The sequence below is a fragment of the Bos mutus genome, chromosome 13 (assembly GCF_027580195.1).
Source record: "Bos mutus isolate GX-2022 chromosome 13, NWIPB_WYAK_1.1, whole genome shotgun sequence".
Lineage (NCBI taxonomy): Eukaryota > Metazoa > Chordata > Mammalia > Artiodactyla > Bovidae > Bos > Bos mutus.
The window spans coordinates 48305816-48323823 of record NC_091629.1 but is presented as its reverse complement, the minus strand read 5'-3'; the positions used below and the strand labels follow the sequence as shown (position 1 = coordinate 48323823).

The following is an 18008-nucleotide window of genomic DNA, read 5'->3' as shown; positions in this document are numbered from 1 at the left end:
ATTTTAGTGTGTTCAGGGAAGGCACTTGAGGAAGTGAAATTTGAATAAGAGATCTAAATGAATCAAGCAAGCCATATGATGGCCCTGATTTGGGAATGAGTTTGGCATTTGTGAGTTGCAGAAAGATGATCAGTGTTGCTAAGGCAGAATGAGCAAAGGAGAATAATAGAGATAAGTTGTAAGAAATTAGGGGCCTGATGATACAGGACTTTTTGTAGACATGGTTAGAAGTTTGGATTTTCTTTCAATCTCTATATCTCCCTATCTGTCTTGGTATCTTTTCTTTTCCACTTTTATTGAGATGTAATTGACATACAACACTGTGTAAGTTTTATACAGCATGATTTAACTTTTATCCATTATGAAATGATGACCACAGTAGATACATTAATGAAATAGAAATGGTTTTTCCCTTGTGATGCAAACTCTTAGGATTTACTTTCTTAACAACTTTCATTTATAACTATAGAAGTGCTACCTATATTTATCATTTATTGTACATTACATCCTTAGATAGAACTTATTTATTTTATAACTGAAAATTTGTACCTTTTGACTATCTTTATCCAGTTTTCCCTCCTACTCTGATCTCTCTTTTCTTTTTGAAGTATATTTTACGTGCAACACTGTGTTAGTTCCCAGTGTATGACATAGTGACTACATATTTGTATACATTTTTAAGTGCTCACCATAAGTCTAGTTGTCATTTATCAATATACAAGGAGATTCAGTTCAGTTCAGTCACTTAGTTGTGTCTGACTCTTTGTGACCTCATGGATTGCAGCACGCCAGGCTTCCCTGTCCATCACCAGCTCCTGGAGCTTGCTCAGGCTTATGTACCATTGAGTCGGTGGTGCCATCCAACCATCTTATCCTCTGTCGTCCCCTTCTCCTGCTTTCGATCTTTCCCAGCATCAGGGTCTTTTTCCATTGAGTCAGTTCTTTGCATCAGGTGGTCAAAGTATTGGAGCTTCAGCTTCAGCATCAGTCCTTCCAATGAATATTCAGGACTAATTTCCTTTAGGATTGACTGGTTTGATCTCCAAGGTACTCTCGGGAGTCTTCTCCAATACCACATTACATGATTACTAATCATGTTCCCCATGCTGTACATTTCAGACCTGTGACTCATTTATTTTTCAACTGAAAGTTTGTGCTTCTTAATCTCCCTCACCTATTTCTCTCCTCCTTTACCCCTCGTCTTTATCTATCTTTTAATAAAATTGTTTTATTTAATTTTTTGTTTGTTTGTTTTTAATGTCCAGTGTTTGTAAGATGAGCGCCTGAGCTTCCTCCTGTATAAGATAAATTGGGCTACTTCTTGTCTAATTTGGTTTCTGGAAAAACTTCATTCACATTCTTAATGGTTACTGATCAAATGGAACCGTGTTCATCATCTTCTCTAGCTGTCTCCTATTCCTTAGTCCTGGCCTTTGAGAGAAACAACTCAGAACAGTATTTGCATCTTTTTCTTTAGCCTCCAACTGAATAGTATATTTATGCTGTGACATGGGAACCTGTAAGGAATTAAACTTCTTTCCAAAGTCATCTGCCACGCCAGCCTTCACATTGGTCTTGTAGTAAGCCCAGTCAGAGCAGGTGGATTCTCAGGTAGAGTAGCCAACCTGGAGGTGAGGGTCTCAATCCAGGATTTCAGGGAGGTAGCAGTGGCCTTGTGATTTTGGGGTATGATCTCCCCAGTTAACAGCTTCCATTGTAGACTTTCTCTGGGGGAAGCCATGTCATGACCAACCTTAAGGAAGCCTTTGTGTTGTGGAACTGAATCTTGTTGTCAACACCCATATGAGTAAGCTTGGAGCAGATACTTAAGCTCTTTTAGATACTGCAGCCCTAGCTGACAGCTTGGCTTCAATCTCACGAGAGACTCTGTGCCAGAACCACCCAGTTAAGCCATTCCTGGATTCCTGACTCTTAGGCACTGTGTGAGGTAATAAATGTGTACTGTTTTAAGCTATTAAGTTTTTGGATAATTTGTTACACAGAAATAGATAACAGATATCTAGAGAGTGAATTTACATAAAGAAGAATTAGAGGACCTGGAGCTATCCAGTACATCAAGGTTGGGAAGGGAAAGAGGTACTAGCAAATAGAGCTGAAAGGGTGGAAAATCAAGAGAATGTAGTTCATGGAAGCTAAATGCTTTAAGGAAGGAGTAAAAACTATGTCAGAACTTACTAGGTGGCTCAGTGGTATAGAATCTGCCTGCCAAGCAGGAGACGTGGGTTTGATCCCTGAGTTGGGAATGATCCCCTGGAGAAGGAAATGGCAAACCACTCCAGTATCTTTCCTGCAAAATCCCATGGACAGAGGGGCCTACTGGGCTACAGTCCATGGAGTAGCAAAGAGTTGGACATGACTTAGCTACTAAACAACAACAAAAACGATGTCAAATGCTATTTCAAGGTTGAGAAAATTTAGACTAAAAATTGATGATTAATTTGCCAAAATTGAGATCTTTGGCAGCAATAATTTCAGTGGAGTATAGGGACAAGCGACTTACTGACATACATTGAGGGAAAGATGGAAAGACACAGTAGAGACAACCTTTTTGAGGAGTTTCAGTCTAAAGGAGGGCAGAGAAATGGTATGGAAGCTGGATAGAGATGTCTAGTGAAGATTTTTAAAATATGAAGATCTGCATATTGAATGCTGATGGGAAGAATTCTGTGGATACGAAGTTGAGAATGTAAGAAAGATCAAATGAGCAGTGTCTTTGAGGAGGTCAGAAGGAATGGGATCCAGTTGACAGGTGAAGGATTTGGTTTTAAATAGGAAGAATGGAACTTCCTCCATTGTTAATATAAGAAAAGTAGAGAGTATAAGTATAGATAGAGGAAATTGATCAACTGGGTAGTGGGAAAATAAGGTGGTTCTCATGTAATTGCTTCTCTTTTCTCAGTGAAATAAGAAATGTTGGCTATAAGTGAGAATGGGGGAGGGGAGTTGGACTATGCAGTTAAACTAACTGCTATGTACTTGTTAGTTCATTGAGGAAACAAGCCCCGGTGCTGATAGACTTTTTGAGAACAGTTTGTTCTGTTCTATTTAGTGCCATTCTAAACTATCTGAAGCATCAAAACATTTCAAAAGTAGGCTATTGGTAATATAAATATCAAGTTGCTACCTCTTACAGACAAAGATAAATGCGAAAAAGAATCCATTAGTAGATAGTTGTAAAAGTTTAATTCTTTGAGAACTTTGAAAGGCAAGGCTGAGGCCCCTATTTTCAAAAGGAGGTAAAAAGTTGATCTCAGGTAGCTAACATATTGAGGTTTACTGTGTGCTAGGCACTATGCTGAGTACTTTGTGAATGTTACCAGTTAATTCTCCCAAGAACTATGTGAAATAGGTCACTATATGTGTTTTATGGCTGAAGAAACTAGAAACTAATGCTCAGAGGGCAAACAACCTGCCCAGAGTGGAACCTGGTAGAACATTTTAAGACAAAAAAACATTGTTAGAGGCAAAGAGAATTATTTTTAATAATTGATCAACACCCAGATGATACAGTAATTCTACACTTAAATTCATCTAACTACATAGCTTCAAAATCTATAAAAGTGACATGACTAAAAGAAGAAATAGACAAACCCACAGTCATAGAGGGATATTTTAACATATGTGTCTCAGTCTCTGATATAACAAACAGACCAGAAAATCATAGTAGATTTGAACAAATGCTTAACAAACAACCTAGAGGTCATCCATAAAATGTCACACCAAAAAATGTTAATATGCACATTCTTTTCAATTGTGTGTGGAACACTTATAAAATTGACCATATGATGGAACACAAAGCAGGTCACAACACATTTTAAGTGATTGAAATCATTGAAAATACATAGTATTTTCTATGACTATAATAATAAATACATTACAAAAATATAAAAAGGAAAGTTTAAAATAATTGGAAATTAAACACTATACACTTTAGTCTCAAAGAAAAAAATCTCAGCGGAAATTTGAGTATTTTAAACTGAAGGTGATAAAACAACATATCAAAATTTGTATGATACAGCTAAAGCCATACCCAAAGGAAAATTGATTGCTTTGACCCTTGAACAACATAAGTTTGAACTGCATAGGTAGGTTCACTTATATACAGATTTTTTTTTTCTAATAAATATGTACTGCAGTACTGCACAATCTGAGGTTGGTTAAATTTGAGGCTGGAGAACCATGGGTATGGAGGGCCAACTATAAAATTATACTCAGATTTTTTTACTGCATGGGAGCCAGTACTACTAACCCCCATGTTGTTGGAGGGTTGGCCATGTTAGGAAGGCAGAAGATCTAATATCAGTGATCTGGGTATCATTAGAAAAAGATAAAGTGATTATCCCCATAAAAGTTTGAAGAAAGAATTGTATAAAGTTTAGAGATTAGTGAAGTCCACTTCAGTTCAGTCATGTCTGACTCTTTGTGACCTCATGAACTGCAGCACGCCGGGCCTCCCTATCCATCACCAACTCCCGGAGTCCACCCAAACCCATGTCCATTGAGTCGGTGATGCCATCCAACCATCTCATCCTCTGTTGTCCCCTTCTCCTCCTGCCCTCAATCTTTCCCAGCATCAGGGTCTTTTCAAATGAGTCAGCTCTTCGCATCAGGTGGCCAAAGTATTGGAGTTTCAGCTTCAAAATCAGTCCTTCCAATGAACACCCAGGACTGATCTCCTTTAGCATGGACTGGTTGGATCTCCTTGCAGTCCAAGGGACTCTCAAGAGCCTTCTCCAACACCACAGTTCAAAAGCATCAATTCTTCAGCGCTCAGCTTTCTTTATAGTCCCAACTCTCACATCCATACATGACCACTGAAAAAACCATAGCCTTGATTAGATGGAACTTGTTGACAAAGTAATGTCTCTGGTTTTTAATATGCTGTCTAGGTTGGTCATAACTTTCCTTCCAAGGAGTAAGCGTCTTTTAATTTCATGGCTGCAATCACCACCTGCAGTGATTTTGGAGCCCAGAAAAATAAAGTCTGACACTGTTTCCACTGTTTCCCCATCTATTTACCATGAAGTGATGGGACCAGATGCCATGATCTTAGTTTTCTGAATGTTGAGCTTTAAGCCAACTTTTTCACTCTCCTCTTTCACTTTCATCAAGACGCTTTTTAGTTCCTCTTCACTTTCTGCCATAAGGGTGGTGTCATCTGCATATCTGAGGTTATTGATATTTCTCCTGGCAGTCTTGATTCCAGCTTGTGCTTCCTCCAGCCCAGGATTTCTCATGATGTACTCTGCATAGAAGTTAAATAAGCAGGGTGACAATATACAGCCTTGACATACTCCTTTTCCTATTTGGAACCAGTCTGTTGTCCCATGTCCAGTTCTAACTGTTGCTTCCTGACCTGCATACAGACTTCTCAAGAGGCAGGTCAGGTAGTACTAGGGAAGCATATTTAAAATGTACTCGATTTTGTTTATTCTCTTTAGTCATTTCAGCAGATAGTTAGTACAGTGGCACAAAATGATTCAAGTGATACTAAATAATTCTCCCTTATATGTATGTTGGCAAACTAGCATAGAACATTATTCAAAGAAGAGATTTTTCTTGACAGAATAGCCTCTTTCCTATCCCCTACTCTGGAAACTGACAATAGTAAGATTTAATTTCTTTGTTTTTCTCCTGCAGACTCCATTAATAATATACCTCTTTCATTTTCTGATTGACTATGCTGAATTGGTATTTATGGTAAGTAACTTTCTACATAAAATCAATATGTATGTGTTTTTTTTTATGTATGTGTTTTTAAAATCCTTTATCCTCTTGCTTTTAAGAAAAAAAATCTATTTCAGGAGCTCAGAAATTTCTCAGAACATAAAAGCAAAAAGCTATTTTAAATGTGGATTCACGAGATTGTGATAGTATAATGGATGTGTGAGGAGTCGTCTCTGACATCTGACCAGTTCTAATTCATTCTACTTTAAAATTTTCATTTCTGGACTTTGTAGTCTTGAATTTCTAGCTTCAAGATTCTATGATTATCTTTAATCATGGCGCCAGTGGAGAGGGCATCCTGAATTTCCTAAGCATTCTGCCAAGGGATTTTGTGAAGAGGACATAGGCCAGATGAGACTTTCAGGGTGAGAACCTTAAAATTAAGACAATGGGGCTGTGTTTTGAGTGCAGTGGTTTGAAACACTTGCCTGATCTAGAGTTGAAAATCTGGGTCAAGTAAGAGGTCTACTGAGGTCTTCCTTTATAATTATAATGGCTGTGGCTTATTGAGGACATACTGTATACTAAGCACTTGACCTGGGTCAGCCCTGCAAAGCAATGGGTATTATTCTCCTTTCATAGAAAACTAAAATACCTTGCAATTACAGAACAGATATGGGACGCCAAACTTGATGTAAGCCTGGGTCCTAATCCTCAGAATTTTCTGGTCAGATCTCCCTGAAAAGGCTTTATCTTTGTGGTCAAAGTGAGGGTTGACTTTCTGCCTGATTATAAGAATTTAGTACTAGATAGTCTACCGCCATCCAATAACTCCAGACTCTGGTGGCATTCCATTACTCCTACACTTAGTAGGTTCATTTCCTCTTATTTCTCTTTCTTCTGACAGATCACTGATGCACTCACTGCCATTGCCCTGTATTTTGCAATCCAGGACTTCAATAAAGTTGTGGTGAGTAGTCAGTGGGTGGGACAAAGGTCGTGTACTGAAAGATCAACTGCCTTAAAATCCTAAGAAGTGGGAGTGAAGCTTCTGTCTTGTTCAACCATCCCTGGAATGGCCAAACCCAAACCAACATCTTACTTACAGAAAGGTCAGCTTAATCTTTGTGGCTTAGTATTCACTTACATATCCAAGTTCAGACTTTCTGGAGCAAATGCAGTTGAGTTGCTGTTACATTATTTAAGACCCTTAAAAATCCTCCATTGCTTTCACCAGTATTTCTTTCTAAAGGGAAATGAGTATAGCTTTTAACTCACTGTCTTATGCCTGTCCAAGGTAAAACTGGATTCTCAATATAGTTTCTGTTACCCTGCATAGAACAATCTTAATTGGAAAATTTGACATGTATTAAATGCCTGTTAAAAGCCATATGTAATAGCCCAGGGGAATTGTGTATTGGGTTCATTCTCATTTTCCTAGGTTCTGAGAGAGTTAACAGATTAACCATGTATACTATTCATGCAGTTATTTTAAAAATTGGCTGCAGTCCTCATTGACTGGCTGGGAGCCACTGAGAGGATTTAGACTGTAGTGAGTGAAGGCTGCATCCCATTGGTATTGTCTGTTTATGCTTCATTTTCACTTTGGTTATCAAGCCATAGAGTCAGAATTAGCTGTTTGCATTTCTGTGCACTGGTCATCAATAACATAAACTTGTTGAATTCTGGAATTTAAGACCTTAAAGAGATTTTTAAAATATCTAAACTGAGGGTTCTTACTTGGAGTCCATTTTCAGGTTTAATGGGTCTACACACATCCTTAAAATGTGAAAAATTGTGTGTGTGTGTACTATGCCTTTTTTTTTCCAAGAAGAAAGTCCATATTTGTTACTAGCGCTCAAGGAGTCCTTGATTTCACTGCTTAAAGAATTAAGAAATACGTTCTAGAAACTAAATATCACTAAGACCAGGGAGTATATATCTTAAACTAATGGAGCATTTGTGACAACATGGATGAACCTTGAGGACATTTTGCTAAATAAAATAAATCAGAGAAAAACAAATACTGTGTGATCTCATTTATATGTGGAATCTAAAAAAGTCGAATTCGTAGGATAGAATATATTGGTGGTTGCCAGGGGCTGGGGGTGGGGAAAATGGAGAGATGTTGGTCAAAGGGTACAAATTTCCAGATACAAGATAATTATGTTCCAGAGATCTACTATGCAGCATAGTAACTCCAATTAACAATATCATACTGTTACTTGAAAGTTGCTAAGAGAATAGACCTTAAATGTACTCTCATTCCCCTCCAGCCACACACATAATTATGCAAGGTGATAGACGTGTTAACTAACCTTATTGTAATAATCATTTTGCAATATGCATGTATAGCCTTAAGCTTATACCATCATGTATACCTTAAGTTTATATAATGTTATGTGTCAATTATATATCAAGAAAGCTGGAAGAGAACAGAAAAAATTTGGGGGCTAATGTAGAGTGCTTTAGGGTTTCCCAGGTGACTCAGTGGTAAAGAATTCACCTGCCAATGCAGGAGACTGGGGTTCTCTCATTCCCAAAGACTTGGGAAGATCCTTTGGAGGAGGAAATAGCAACCCACTCCAGTCTTCTTGCCTGGAAAATTCCATGGACAGAGGAGCCTGGAGAACTACACTCCATGAGATCTCAAAGAGTCGGACACGACAGCACACACACACACACAGAATGCTTTAACAGGATTCCCTGGAAGGCCAGTGGTGAAATGACTGGGTGTGAGATTTCTAAGCAGAGGAATTCAAAGATAAAATAGCAGTAGTTATTTTCTTCTCCCAAGATAGATTGTGTATGTAAACTCCAATCTTTGTTCTTTGAAGTTACATGCTAAAATATTTAGGGGTGAAGGGCCATGATATCTGTGACTTAATTTAAAATGGTTTTGGAAAAAAATGCATCTGGTGTGTGTTTTTGTCTGTGTGTGTAGAGATAAAATGTGGAAGTGTTAACAGTTGGTGGATCTAGGTGTTTTATTGAATTGTTCTTTCAACTTTTCTATAGTTTGAAAGTTTTTAAGATAAAACACTGGAGGAAAAAATAGAAAATAGATCCATGTCTATACTCACCAGTGTGTGTGTATGTTTGTATGTATATGGGATATATGTAAATATCTAAGGGAGGGTTGGTAGCTTTCATCTAAGAACACAATCAACCATATCTGTGTTCTTAGATGAAACAGATGTTCATCTGTGTTCTTGTGTTTTAATGAAAGCTGATTAGAGATACTAACATCATATGTATTCCTTTTTTTTCCCCTGATCAATTGTCATATACTCCAGTTAAAATAATTTTTAATGGGAGGAGAAGCTTATAGGGAAATAAACTAGATTTCAGTGAGTTTCCTAACAAGTCATGCTTTAGTGTCAGTAAAAGAGATACTTTTAATTTAGAGGGCCAATAATTTCAATTCAGTCTTGCTGGAATTTGAGACTTTTTATCCCTGGTAATGAAGCTGTAGTAGTAGTAGTAGTAGTAGTAGTAGTGTTAGTTGCTCAGTTGGGTCCAACTCTTTGCCACCCCGTGGACTGTAACCCACCAGGCTCCTCTAGAGTGGTAGCCATTCCCTTCTCCAGGGAGAAGTCTTCTCAGGAAGACCCAGGGCTTGAACCCAGATCTCCTGCATTGCCGGCAGATTCTGTAACGTCTGAGCCACCAGGGAAGCCCATCTGCACCCAAATGCATCCTGGAAAACTACGGTAGAGAGGGAAGACTGCATCCCCACCCCCATCTCCAGCTTCAGCATGTGAAATATGGGTGCTGATTGATTGTGACCAGTTGATTCACATGATATTTTACGTCTGCTTTGCTTGACAAAAGCAAAATTGGTCTAGCCTGTCCTCTGCTGAGATTGTGCTCATTTGGAATTCAGAATTCATGTTAGAAAGCTGCAGGTGGTTTGATAGGTAGTGATAAAAACCTCCATCCTCTGATATGCTTAGAGGGTTGTGAATTTGGAGGGTAGCTTCCTGAATTTGAAAGGTGTTGAGGCTAACAGTTGAAGGTGTAGTGAGTGTGGACGATTCATTCCCTACCCTCCACCCTAGGTTTTGGGGATGCAAACGTGTGTAGACACAGCTTCAGTGATTAGAAAAAGCTCTTTATTTGGAGTAGGGGAATTATGTCCTTGAAAAAACCAATTTTCCAAGGGACAAGGAAATGGCTGCATGGAGTAGTGGGTGAAAGGGAAGGAAAACTCCACCCTGGAGATTTTTTAATTCAGAAAAATATAATTTTTAATTATATTAAAATTCAGCAGAATATTTAATTCTGCTGAAGTATATAGAAAAGCTGATTCATGATTATAAAGGTAACACATCCAGGCAATTAATTTTTAGGTCACTTTTAATCTCTCCTGTGATAGCTGTATATCTCATTGTTGTGGCTGTTGAATATATCTAGAAATACATTGATACTTATCTTTGGATTTTAAATTGTACTCCTTAACCCCATTTATTTTTATACTTCTGATATTTTCTTGGTGTGCGTTTAGTTTTCCTCATATTCTTAGACACTCTTCTTTCTCTAACTGGGATGCATGGGGATGTTTTAAAGGAATTTTGTCTGTGCGTCAGAGCTCTGAGTCAATATTGAGCCTCTGAGGCCAGGCATAATGGCAGCTGTGCTGATGAGATTAGGGGAGACGAAGAGAGAGCCAGCAGAGTGTCTGGGGACTGGTGAGCTGACTACCCTTCTCTAGTGGAGACTCTCCTTGCATAAAATCTTTCTGTTTTAAAGTAGTTTGGAAGGTTGGGGTTACACGGAAATATTCTTTCCTTTTTGGCACTTGTCACCTTTGCCCAGGACCTCCACATCCCTGTTTAACTGCCTCCTCACTTTAGCTGTTCTGCTGGCTGGCTTCCAGCCTGGGGAGTGGGCCTGCATTCCCACCTGTCTCTCCGGCTGCTCCTGGGTGAACTCCCTGTTTCCTTTTAATAGCCTGTCTTTGTGGCGCTCTTGCCCTCCAGGTGGCCTTCTTTTTGCAGTTGAACTCCAGAACCCCAGCTAGTGGGGCCTCCGTCCTTCCACCCCTGCTGCAGCTGTCTTCATGAAATGCTTTGTTTGCTGAGCCAGCCCCCTTCTCTGATAAAAGCACCTTAGTTTATATTTTGCCCTTTTAATTAAATAACCCCAGCTGTGAATGGCAGCATAAATCCTACTGATGATAATTCCTACCACTTAACTTGGACTCCCAGAGATGATCAAAGGGAGGCTTTTGAAGTTTGTTCAGGTTTTCTGATTAAGCCTCAGCCTGAACCTGTGCAGGAAATCTGGGGTTACCTGTGTTCCTGTGATGATCCTGAGATTTTCTTTTGAACTGAAAGATGGCTCTTAAAATTTTTTTTTTAATTTTAAAATTTAAATATCCAATACATGAAAAAACATGTAAAAAAATATTACGTACTCTGAACCTATTTCAGCTTAAAATGTAAAATGTTTCACATGTAGTTGACTCTCTTGATACTTTCATCTCCTTACTCCCCTTCTCACCAGTTACCACTGTTCTGATTTTGGTGTTTATCAAACACATGGTCCTAACTTTTTCTGCATTTGTAAATATCCCTAAATAGTATATAGTATTTTTTGCATGCTTGTAACTTTATGTAAGTAGTATAACGCAATATATATTCTGTTGCCATCTGTGTTTTCATCCTTAAATCTTTAATGACACACTACTTTAGCTTCTCTGAATTACTGTTTTATAACAGGTTACAGCATTGATTTTATACTAAGATCATTAAGTCAGTAGGGGTACCCATTTGGGGTTCAGAGGCTTTTTTCTTTTTAATATTTATTTACTTAATTGCCTGCACCAGGTCTTCGTTGCAGTATGTGGGATCTAGTTCCCTGACCAGGGATCGAACTTGGGCCCTCTGCATTGGGAGCTCAGAATCTTAGCCACTGGACCACCAGGGAAGTCCCTCAGAGGCTTTTTCTATCTTTAGTTTGACCCATGTTTGCTTATAGGGTTGCCTAACATTTTTTCGTTCTAGAACACACCCATGAACTTGTTGGGATACACACAAGGGAAGGCGAGAGCTTTCCACCTCCATCTCACTGCCTCTTAACTATCCAGCTGCCCAGCCATACCCAGCCCTTCTCCTCTTCATCATGGTCATTTCCCACTTCCTCTGTGGAAGTCAAAAACTTCATGGGACTTTGCTGGTGGTCCAGTGGCTAAGACTGTGAGCTCACAATGCAGGGGGCGCAAGTTCAGTCCCTGGTTGGGGAACTAGTTCCCACACACCACAACTAAGAGTTCGGATGCTGCAATGAAAATCAAAGAGCATGTATGCCAGCCAAAAGATACATATATATATATACATATATACACATAAATATATATAAACAACTTCAAATAGGATAGCACAGAAGAAAACCCAGGACACTGTGACATTCAGGGGGGTCATTCCACTTTGCATGAAAATTGTTCACTTTGATGAAACTTTGAAATCCTTGGGCAACTGATGATATCTTTTAAAAATGACTAAAAATTGACTTGCCATTCAATCATTCAGTCAGCCATTCAATAGTTATTGTTAGCTCACTGTGCCAGGTATTGGCAAATAAACATGGTCCCTGCCTTCATGGAACTTACAGTCTGCTGAAGGAGAAAGATGTTAGTCACATAAATAAATAAAAAAGTTCTAACCGTAAACACTGTTAGGAGATTTTTACAGTTAGGGCGGTGGAGAGTGTGCCTTCCTGAGGAAGTGATGATTTAACTGGGAGCTCAAAGACTGTGTGGGAGTTAACTGGGAAGAGAGAAGAGGTCGTTCAGGTTAAATACAGAGGCCTGGGAACAGGAGAAGGGTGGCATGTTCATGGTGCTTGAACCCAGAAAGTGAGAGGTGTGGGGAGTGGGTGTGAGCTGAGCCTGGAGAAGTAGGGCCAGGCAAGGCAGGCCACGTGGGGGAAGGACTTTTGTCTTCAATCTAAAATCAGTGGGAAGTTACTACTTATTTCATGTTTTGTTTTTTTTTCAGTTTAAAAAGCAGAAACTCCTTCTAGAACTAGACCAGTATGCCCCCGATGTGGCCGAACTCATCCGAACCCCTATGGAAATGCGTTACATCCCTCTGAAAGTGGCCATGTTGTAAGTATCCTCTGACCAAACGGGGCTCAGAGCCAACAAACGCAAGGAAAATCTGATGAGACTTTCTCATGTTGTTTGTTGTATTTTTGGAGATTTGGAGTCTTAGTCATCAAGTGTTTGCTATAGTTCTGTTGCACAGCTGGGGTTCTGGCCAGGAAAAGAGACAGAGCCATTCTGTCTCTTTTGGGACAAAGCCTCACACAGGCACACGCACAATCAACCCTTCACAGATGCTTTTTCACTCGATGCTGATCTGGGTTCCAGCCTCCATGTAACCAGTATTTCTAAAAACAATAACAACAAAAAATTTTTCAGTTGTAATATATGGGTTGCAGAAAATTCTGGTCTTTATGCAGCTGTTATTCCAAGCAACTCCTATGTCTCATGTAGAATTTACTCCCTCATTTGTAGTTCAGAAAACTGAATTGAAGTGCCAAACAGACCCATCCCAGCTGGGTAACGAGCGTGGGCGAGTAGAACTTACTGAACTGAGGTTCTATGGAAGAATTCTCTAGGGGTACCAGTGCTGCCTGTAACTTTAATTCTTTCAGGTTATTCCTGTTTATGTTGCTGAGATAGGCAAATAGGAATAATTATTCAGTCAACTGATAGTAAATGTTAATAATACACTTGTTCCTAAGGATACACAGTAAACAAGGCAGACCAGTTTCCTCATGGAAAGATATGACCTTAGAACGTCAGATTTAGAAGGGGTCTTATGAGGACAGTTTATTCAACCCTCTGCCTTGTGTGTGACTCTCCCATTCAGTATTCCAGATAGGTGGCTGTGTAGCTGCTTCTTGAACATCACCTGCTATTTAGAAATGGCATTTTTCCCCCTTCCCACCAAGCACATTTGAGGTGTCAGTTCATATCTATGTATTTCAGAAATATTGGTGGGAACTACCTAATAGAAACAGAGGTTTGGCAGCATTACGAATGCCTTATAGACTCGGGGTAGTTTTGTAATAGCAGCAGTCATTTTCTTAAAGGTTGTGTAACAAATCTGTCTATAATTGCTAGAAAAAAAATTAACAATTTCTGGGCTGTTGGCTTTAGAACTGATAATCTTACAGCTCTGAGAGGTATTGGATTTAAGGTCTTTATTTGTGAATAATAATTATAATCTCTTCCTGAGACACTGGCATGTTTCTTCCCATCTGATAATCAGAATTATGTAACTGTTCTCCCTTTTCACTGTGTCTGCCAGGAAACTCCTCAGAGCCAGATTTAAAGCTGATTATTACAATGCTGTAGAAGACCTATTTGTTCTTCTTTCCCTGATCTTGGCTTTTTCCTTTTATTTATGTTTTCCCTGGTCTTAATTCTTTATTTTAATTTTGCTCTCACTTCTATCATCTGTTCTCATTTGAGCTACTTCAGATCTTTTGTGGAAGCAAGATAAAAATAAATAAAAATACAGTTATGACTGTTAAGATTTCCCTGTTCATTGTTACAAATTCATTTTTTTCAGTTCATTCCTTCCCACCTCAGGAAAAGACTGTTTCAGTTAATTCCTTGCCAGTGGAAGTTCAAGCCGTCCTGTGAAGTTCAGTGGCCACTAGCTTGTGTGCGACTCTCCTATTCTCCTGTTGTTGAATTCAGCAGACACTTATTATTCTGTCCTTTGGGTCTGGCTTGGTGGATGTAGCTTGACTGTCAAGAGGACTAACCTTAAATCACTCTCACCTCTTGAATGGGGGTAACCTATGTTAGAGTTTAGGAACCTGATTGAGGAAAAAGTAGTTTCCTATTTTTCAGAGACAAGTATAGCCATTCCTAAAATATATGGCTCTGTGGGAATTAGTAGAATTTTTATAATTTTTGAAGCCTGAAGTAATAGAAAATGTAGACTTTAGAGCCAGAAAGATGTGATTTTGAATGTATTTATTAGCTTGTAAAACCTTAACCTTGTTACTTAACCACTGAGTTTTGGTTTTCTCATCTGCAAAATGGGAATAATGTTATTGCTGGTTTCTAGAATCTATGTGATGATGAAATATGATGGTTTTCATATAAAACACACGGCAAAGAATAAGCAGTAAACGTTCAGTGCCTTTTATTCACTGGCCACAACCCCACTCCATCCTCTTTTACTTAGGAGAACTCATTTCTAAGATGTTGCCTTCCTTTCAGTATGCTTTTAGTAAGCCTCAAGAACTTTCTGTCTATGGTGGCCAGGACTCCCTGGTCCTTTGACCAGGATTACTAATGTCAGATATGTGTGTTTTTCTCCAGCTATCTTTTAAATCCCTACACGGTCTTGTCTTGTGTTGCCAAGTCTACCTGCGCCATCAACAACACCCTCATTGCTTTCTTCATTTTGGCTACAATGAAAGGTAAGGCCCCAAAGGAAAGAACAAACCTCAGTTCCGGATTTGTGCAGGGCTTTTTGTAACACTTATGCAGTGGATTAAAAACAAAAAACAGCATTCAAAAAGATTTTTTAAAACTATACAAGTAGTATAATATTATTGTAGAAATTTCAGATAAGCCAAGAGAAAAAATTAAAACATCCTGATTCTACCACTCAGAGAGTCACCGTTAACATAGTTTGAACAAAAACAAGAAAATTCTAAAAGGCTTACAGTGAGAACAGCGGCACTATGCCTCCTTCTTCCTATCCCTAGTTCAAGTTCTTTGAAGGAGCTAATTTTTTTTTGCTTGTATCTATTTCCATGTTTGTAAATAAGACCTAGTATTGCTGTTTGGTAAATTATGAATTTTAGACATTATCTATTGTTGATTCTCATTATGGGAGATAACAATTTAGCTCTTTGATACCTGTTTCTTTGCTGGTGCTCCCTGCAGTGGAAAAGTGGAATCTTAACCGCTGGACCACCAGGGAAGTCCCTCACAGCTTTGATTAAATCAGTAGTTAGTACCTATGTTTTATGACAGTATAGGTATTATTCACTACTGGGAAAAGTAGTAACCATGGTTATTTTTTCTATCTTGTACAACCTTTTTATTTTTTTTTAATTGTGGAATTTTTGCTTGTTTTTGTTGTGCTTAATCCTTTTGTACCAATCACTGTTTTTTCCCCCAGTTGCTCTGCTAGATCTTTCAAGTGCCTAATAATACAGACATGCCTCAGAGATATTGTGGGTTTGGTTCCAGATCACAGCAATAAAGCAAATATTGCAATCAAGTGAGTCAGGAATTTTTTGGTTTCCTAGTACCTATAAAAGTTATGTCTACATTATACTATATTCTGTTAAGTATGCAATAACATTATATCTAAAACAATGTACATAGCTTAATTTAAACATAGTTTATTGGTTAAAAAAAAAAAAATTAGCCCCACACAAGAGAATCAGCTTGTCCTTTGAAGCCAAGCATTGACTTCCCCTCTCTAGCTCTGAAAGTCTCGATGGCATCTTCTTCTGAAAGAAGACTGCTTCCTCTATGTTGAGAATCTATTGTTTGTTTTTTTAATTGCTTTTATTTATTTATTTAGTTGTAGCATGCAGGATCATCCATCTTCGTTGCAGCATGTGAAGTCTTCAATTGTGGCATGTGAGGTCTTACAGCATGTGGGATCTTAGTTCCTGATCAGGGATGGAACCCAGGCCTCCTGCTTTGATCTGATTTGCATGTTTTATTTTCTGTTGATTTTTTCCATCATTTTTACTTCCTTTTTCTGGAATACTTCCTTGTTTTTATCTTTTGACTCTTATATGGAATTTTTGATTGTTATTTTATACTTTCAAGTTCTTTGTTGGTCTCCAGTTGTTTCTCTGAGGCATCATTCTTATTTTGTCACACAGTGTCCTTTCTAAGCTGAGTTTTCTTGTTTTGTTTTTGTTTTTAGTTTCTGTTTGTTCTAAGCATGATCCCTTTGTCTTCCTGGACTCCCCCACTTCCCCCCCAATCCATGGCTGCCTATTTTTTTTTACTGTTTATCTGAGGTCTATCTTTCATGTGGGGAGATTTTCTCTTATTTATAGTGATCCTTAGCTGTCTGCTTATTATTTAAGGATATTATACTAACTTGTTGATTTGAGATTGTGTACATGGGCAAGACTTGTTGATGGATCATTCTCACTGTAGCAAGATCAGACAGCTGGCTGACTTTTTTTGATGGAGGGATCCCTAAATGTCATCATTTATAGGTTTTCTTTTCCTCTGAATGTATTTAGTTTTTCCACAGAGGAATCTTCCAGTTCCCTGCATAAGGGTAGCAGGGTTAGAGTTGCAGTAGGGTAGGGGGTTCATGTGATCAACTGTCTGGAGTTGTGAGAGCAGTAGCAGGGGAGGTGGCTGGTTGAAATACATAAATTTTTTTAAATTGAAGGATAATTGCTTTACAGTGTTGTTTCTACTCTACAATAACATGAATCAGCTATGTGTGTGCTCAGTCACTCAGTCATGTCCGACTCTTTGCGACCCCATGGACTGTAGCCAGCCAGGCTCCTCTGTCCATGGGGTACTCCAGGCAAGAATACTAGAGTGGGTTGCCATTTCCTACTCCAGGGATGCATCAGCTATAAGTATGCATGTATCCCCTCCCTCTTGAGGCTCCCTCCTACCCACCCCTCTACGTCATCACACAGCACCAAGCTGAGCTCCCTGTGTTATACAGAAGCTTCCCACTAGCCATCTGTTTTACACATGGTATTGGATATATGTCAGTTACTCTCTCAGTTTGTCCCACCCTCTCCTTCCGCTGCTGTGTGCACAAGTCTATTCTCCATGTTTTCCTGCCTTGTAAAATAGGTTCATCAGTACCGTTTTTTCTAAATCCCATATGTATGTGTTAATATACAGTATTTGTTTTTCTCTTTCTGACTTATATTTTTGTGTAATCTCATTACTACTTTTTAGTCCACACTTCTCTTTAGCCTATTACTGTGCTTAATATCCCTTGACCTGTGCCTCTTTAGTTAATTTTCTCCAGAACTATAGTCTCTAGGGGTGGAGTAGAATGAAGGATGAGGGTGTGTAGAGGTAGTCAACTGACTGATTGCACATAGTTGAGATGAGACCTGGGGTTCTGGCTGGTCTGTACAAAACCTTTCAGTTTGATTTTCATCTCTGTAACTTAGCCCACCTGCCAGGGTATCTGATACCTTCAAGGTGCATTTCTCAGAATGGGGTGAATTGGCCTGATTTTTATTGGTATTCATCTCTGCAGGCCATTAAGTTGTAAACTCTTCCATATTGCTCATTTATCCCTCTTCCTCCTCCTTTTTAAAAACAATAGTTT

The 18008-nt window shown here is 38.8% G+C and overlaps 1 protein-coding gene across 1 annotated transcript in view; it reads left to right on the top strand.

Annotated features, from left to right (window-relative positions):
• PIGU (phosphatidylinositol glycan anchor biosynthesis class U) overlaps positions 1-18008 on the top strand; it is a 90982-nt gene that overhangs the window by 8471 nt on the left and 64503 nt on the right. The window contains exons 3-6 of the mRNA XM_005900433.3: positions 5662-5721; positions 6596-6658; positions 12690-12799; positions 15038-15138. Of these exons, the coding sequence (XP_005900495.2) occupies positions 5662-5721; positions 6596-6658; positions 12690-12799; positions 15038-15138 (334 nt within the window). The remainder of the gene's footprint in view (positions 1-5661; positions 5722-6595; positions 6659-12689; positions 12800-15037; positions 15139-18008) is intronic.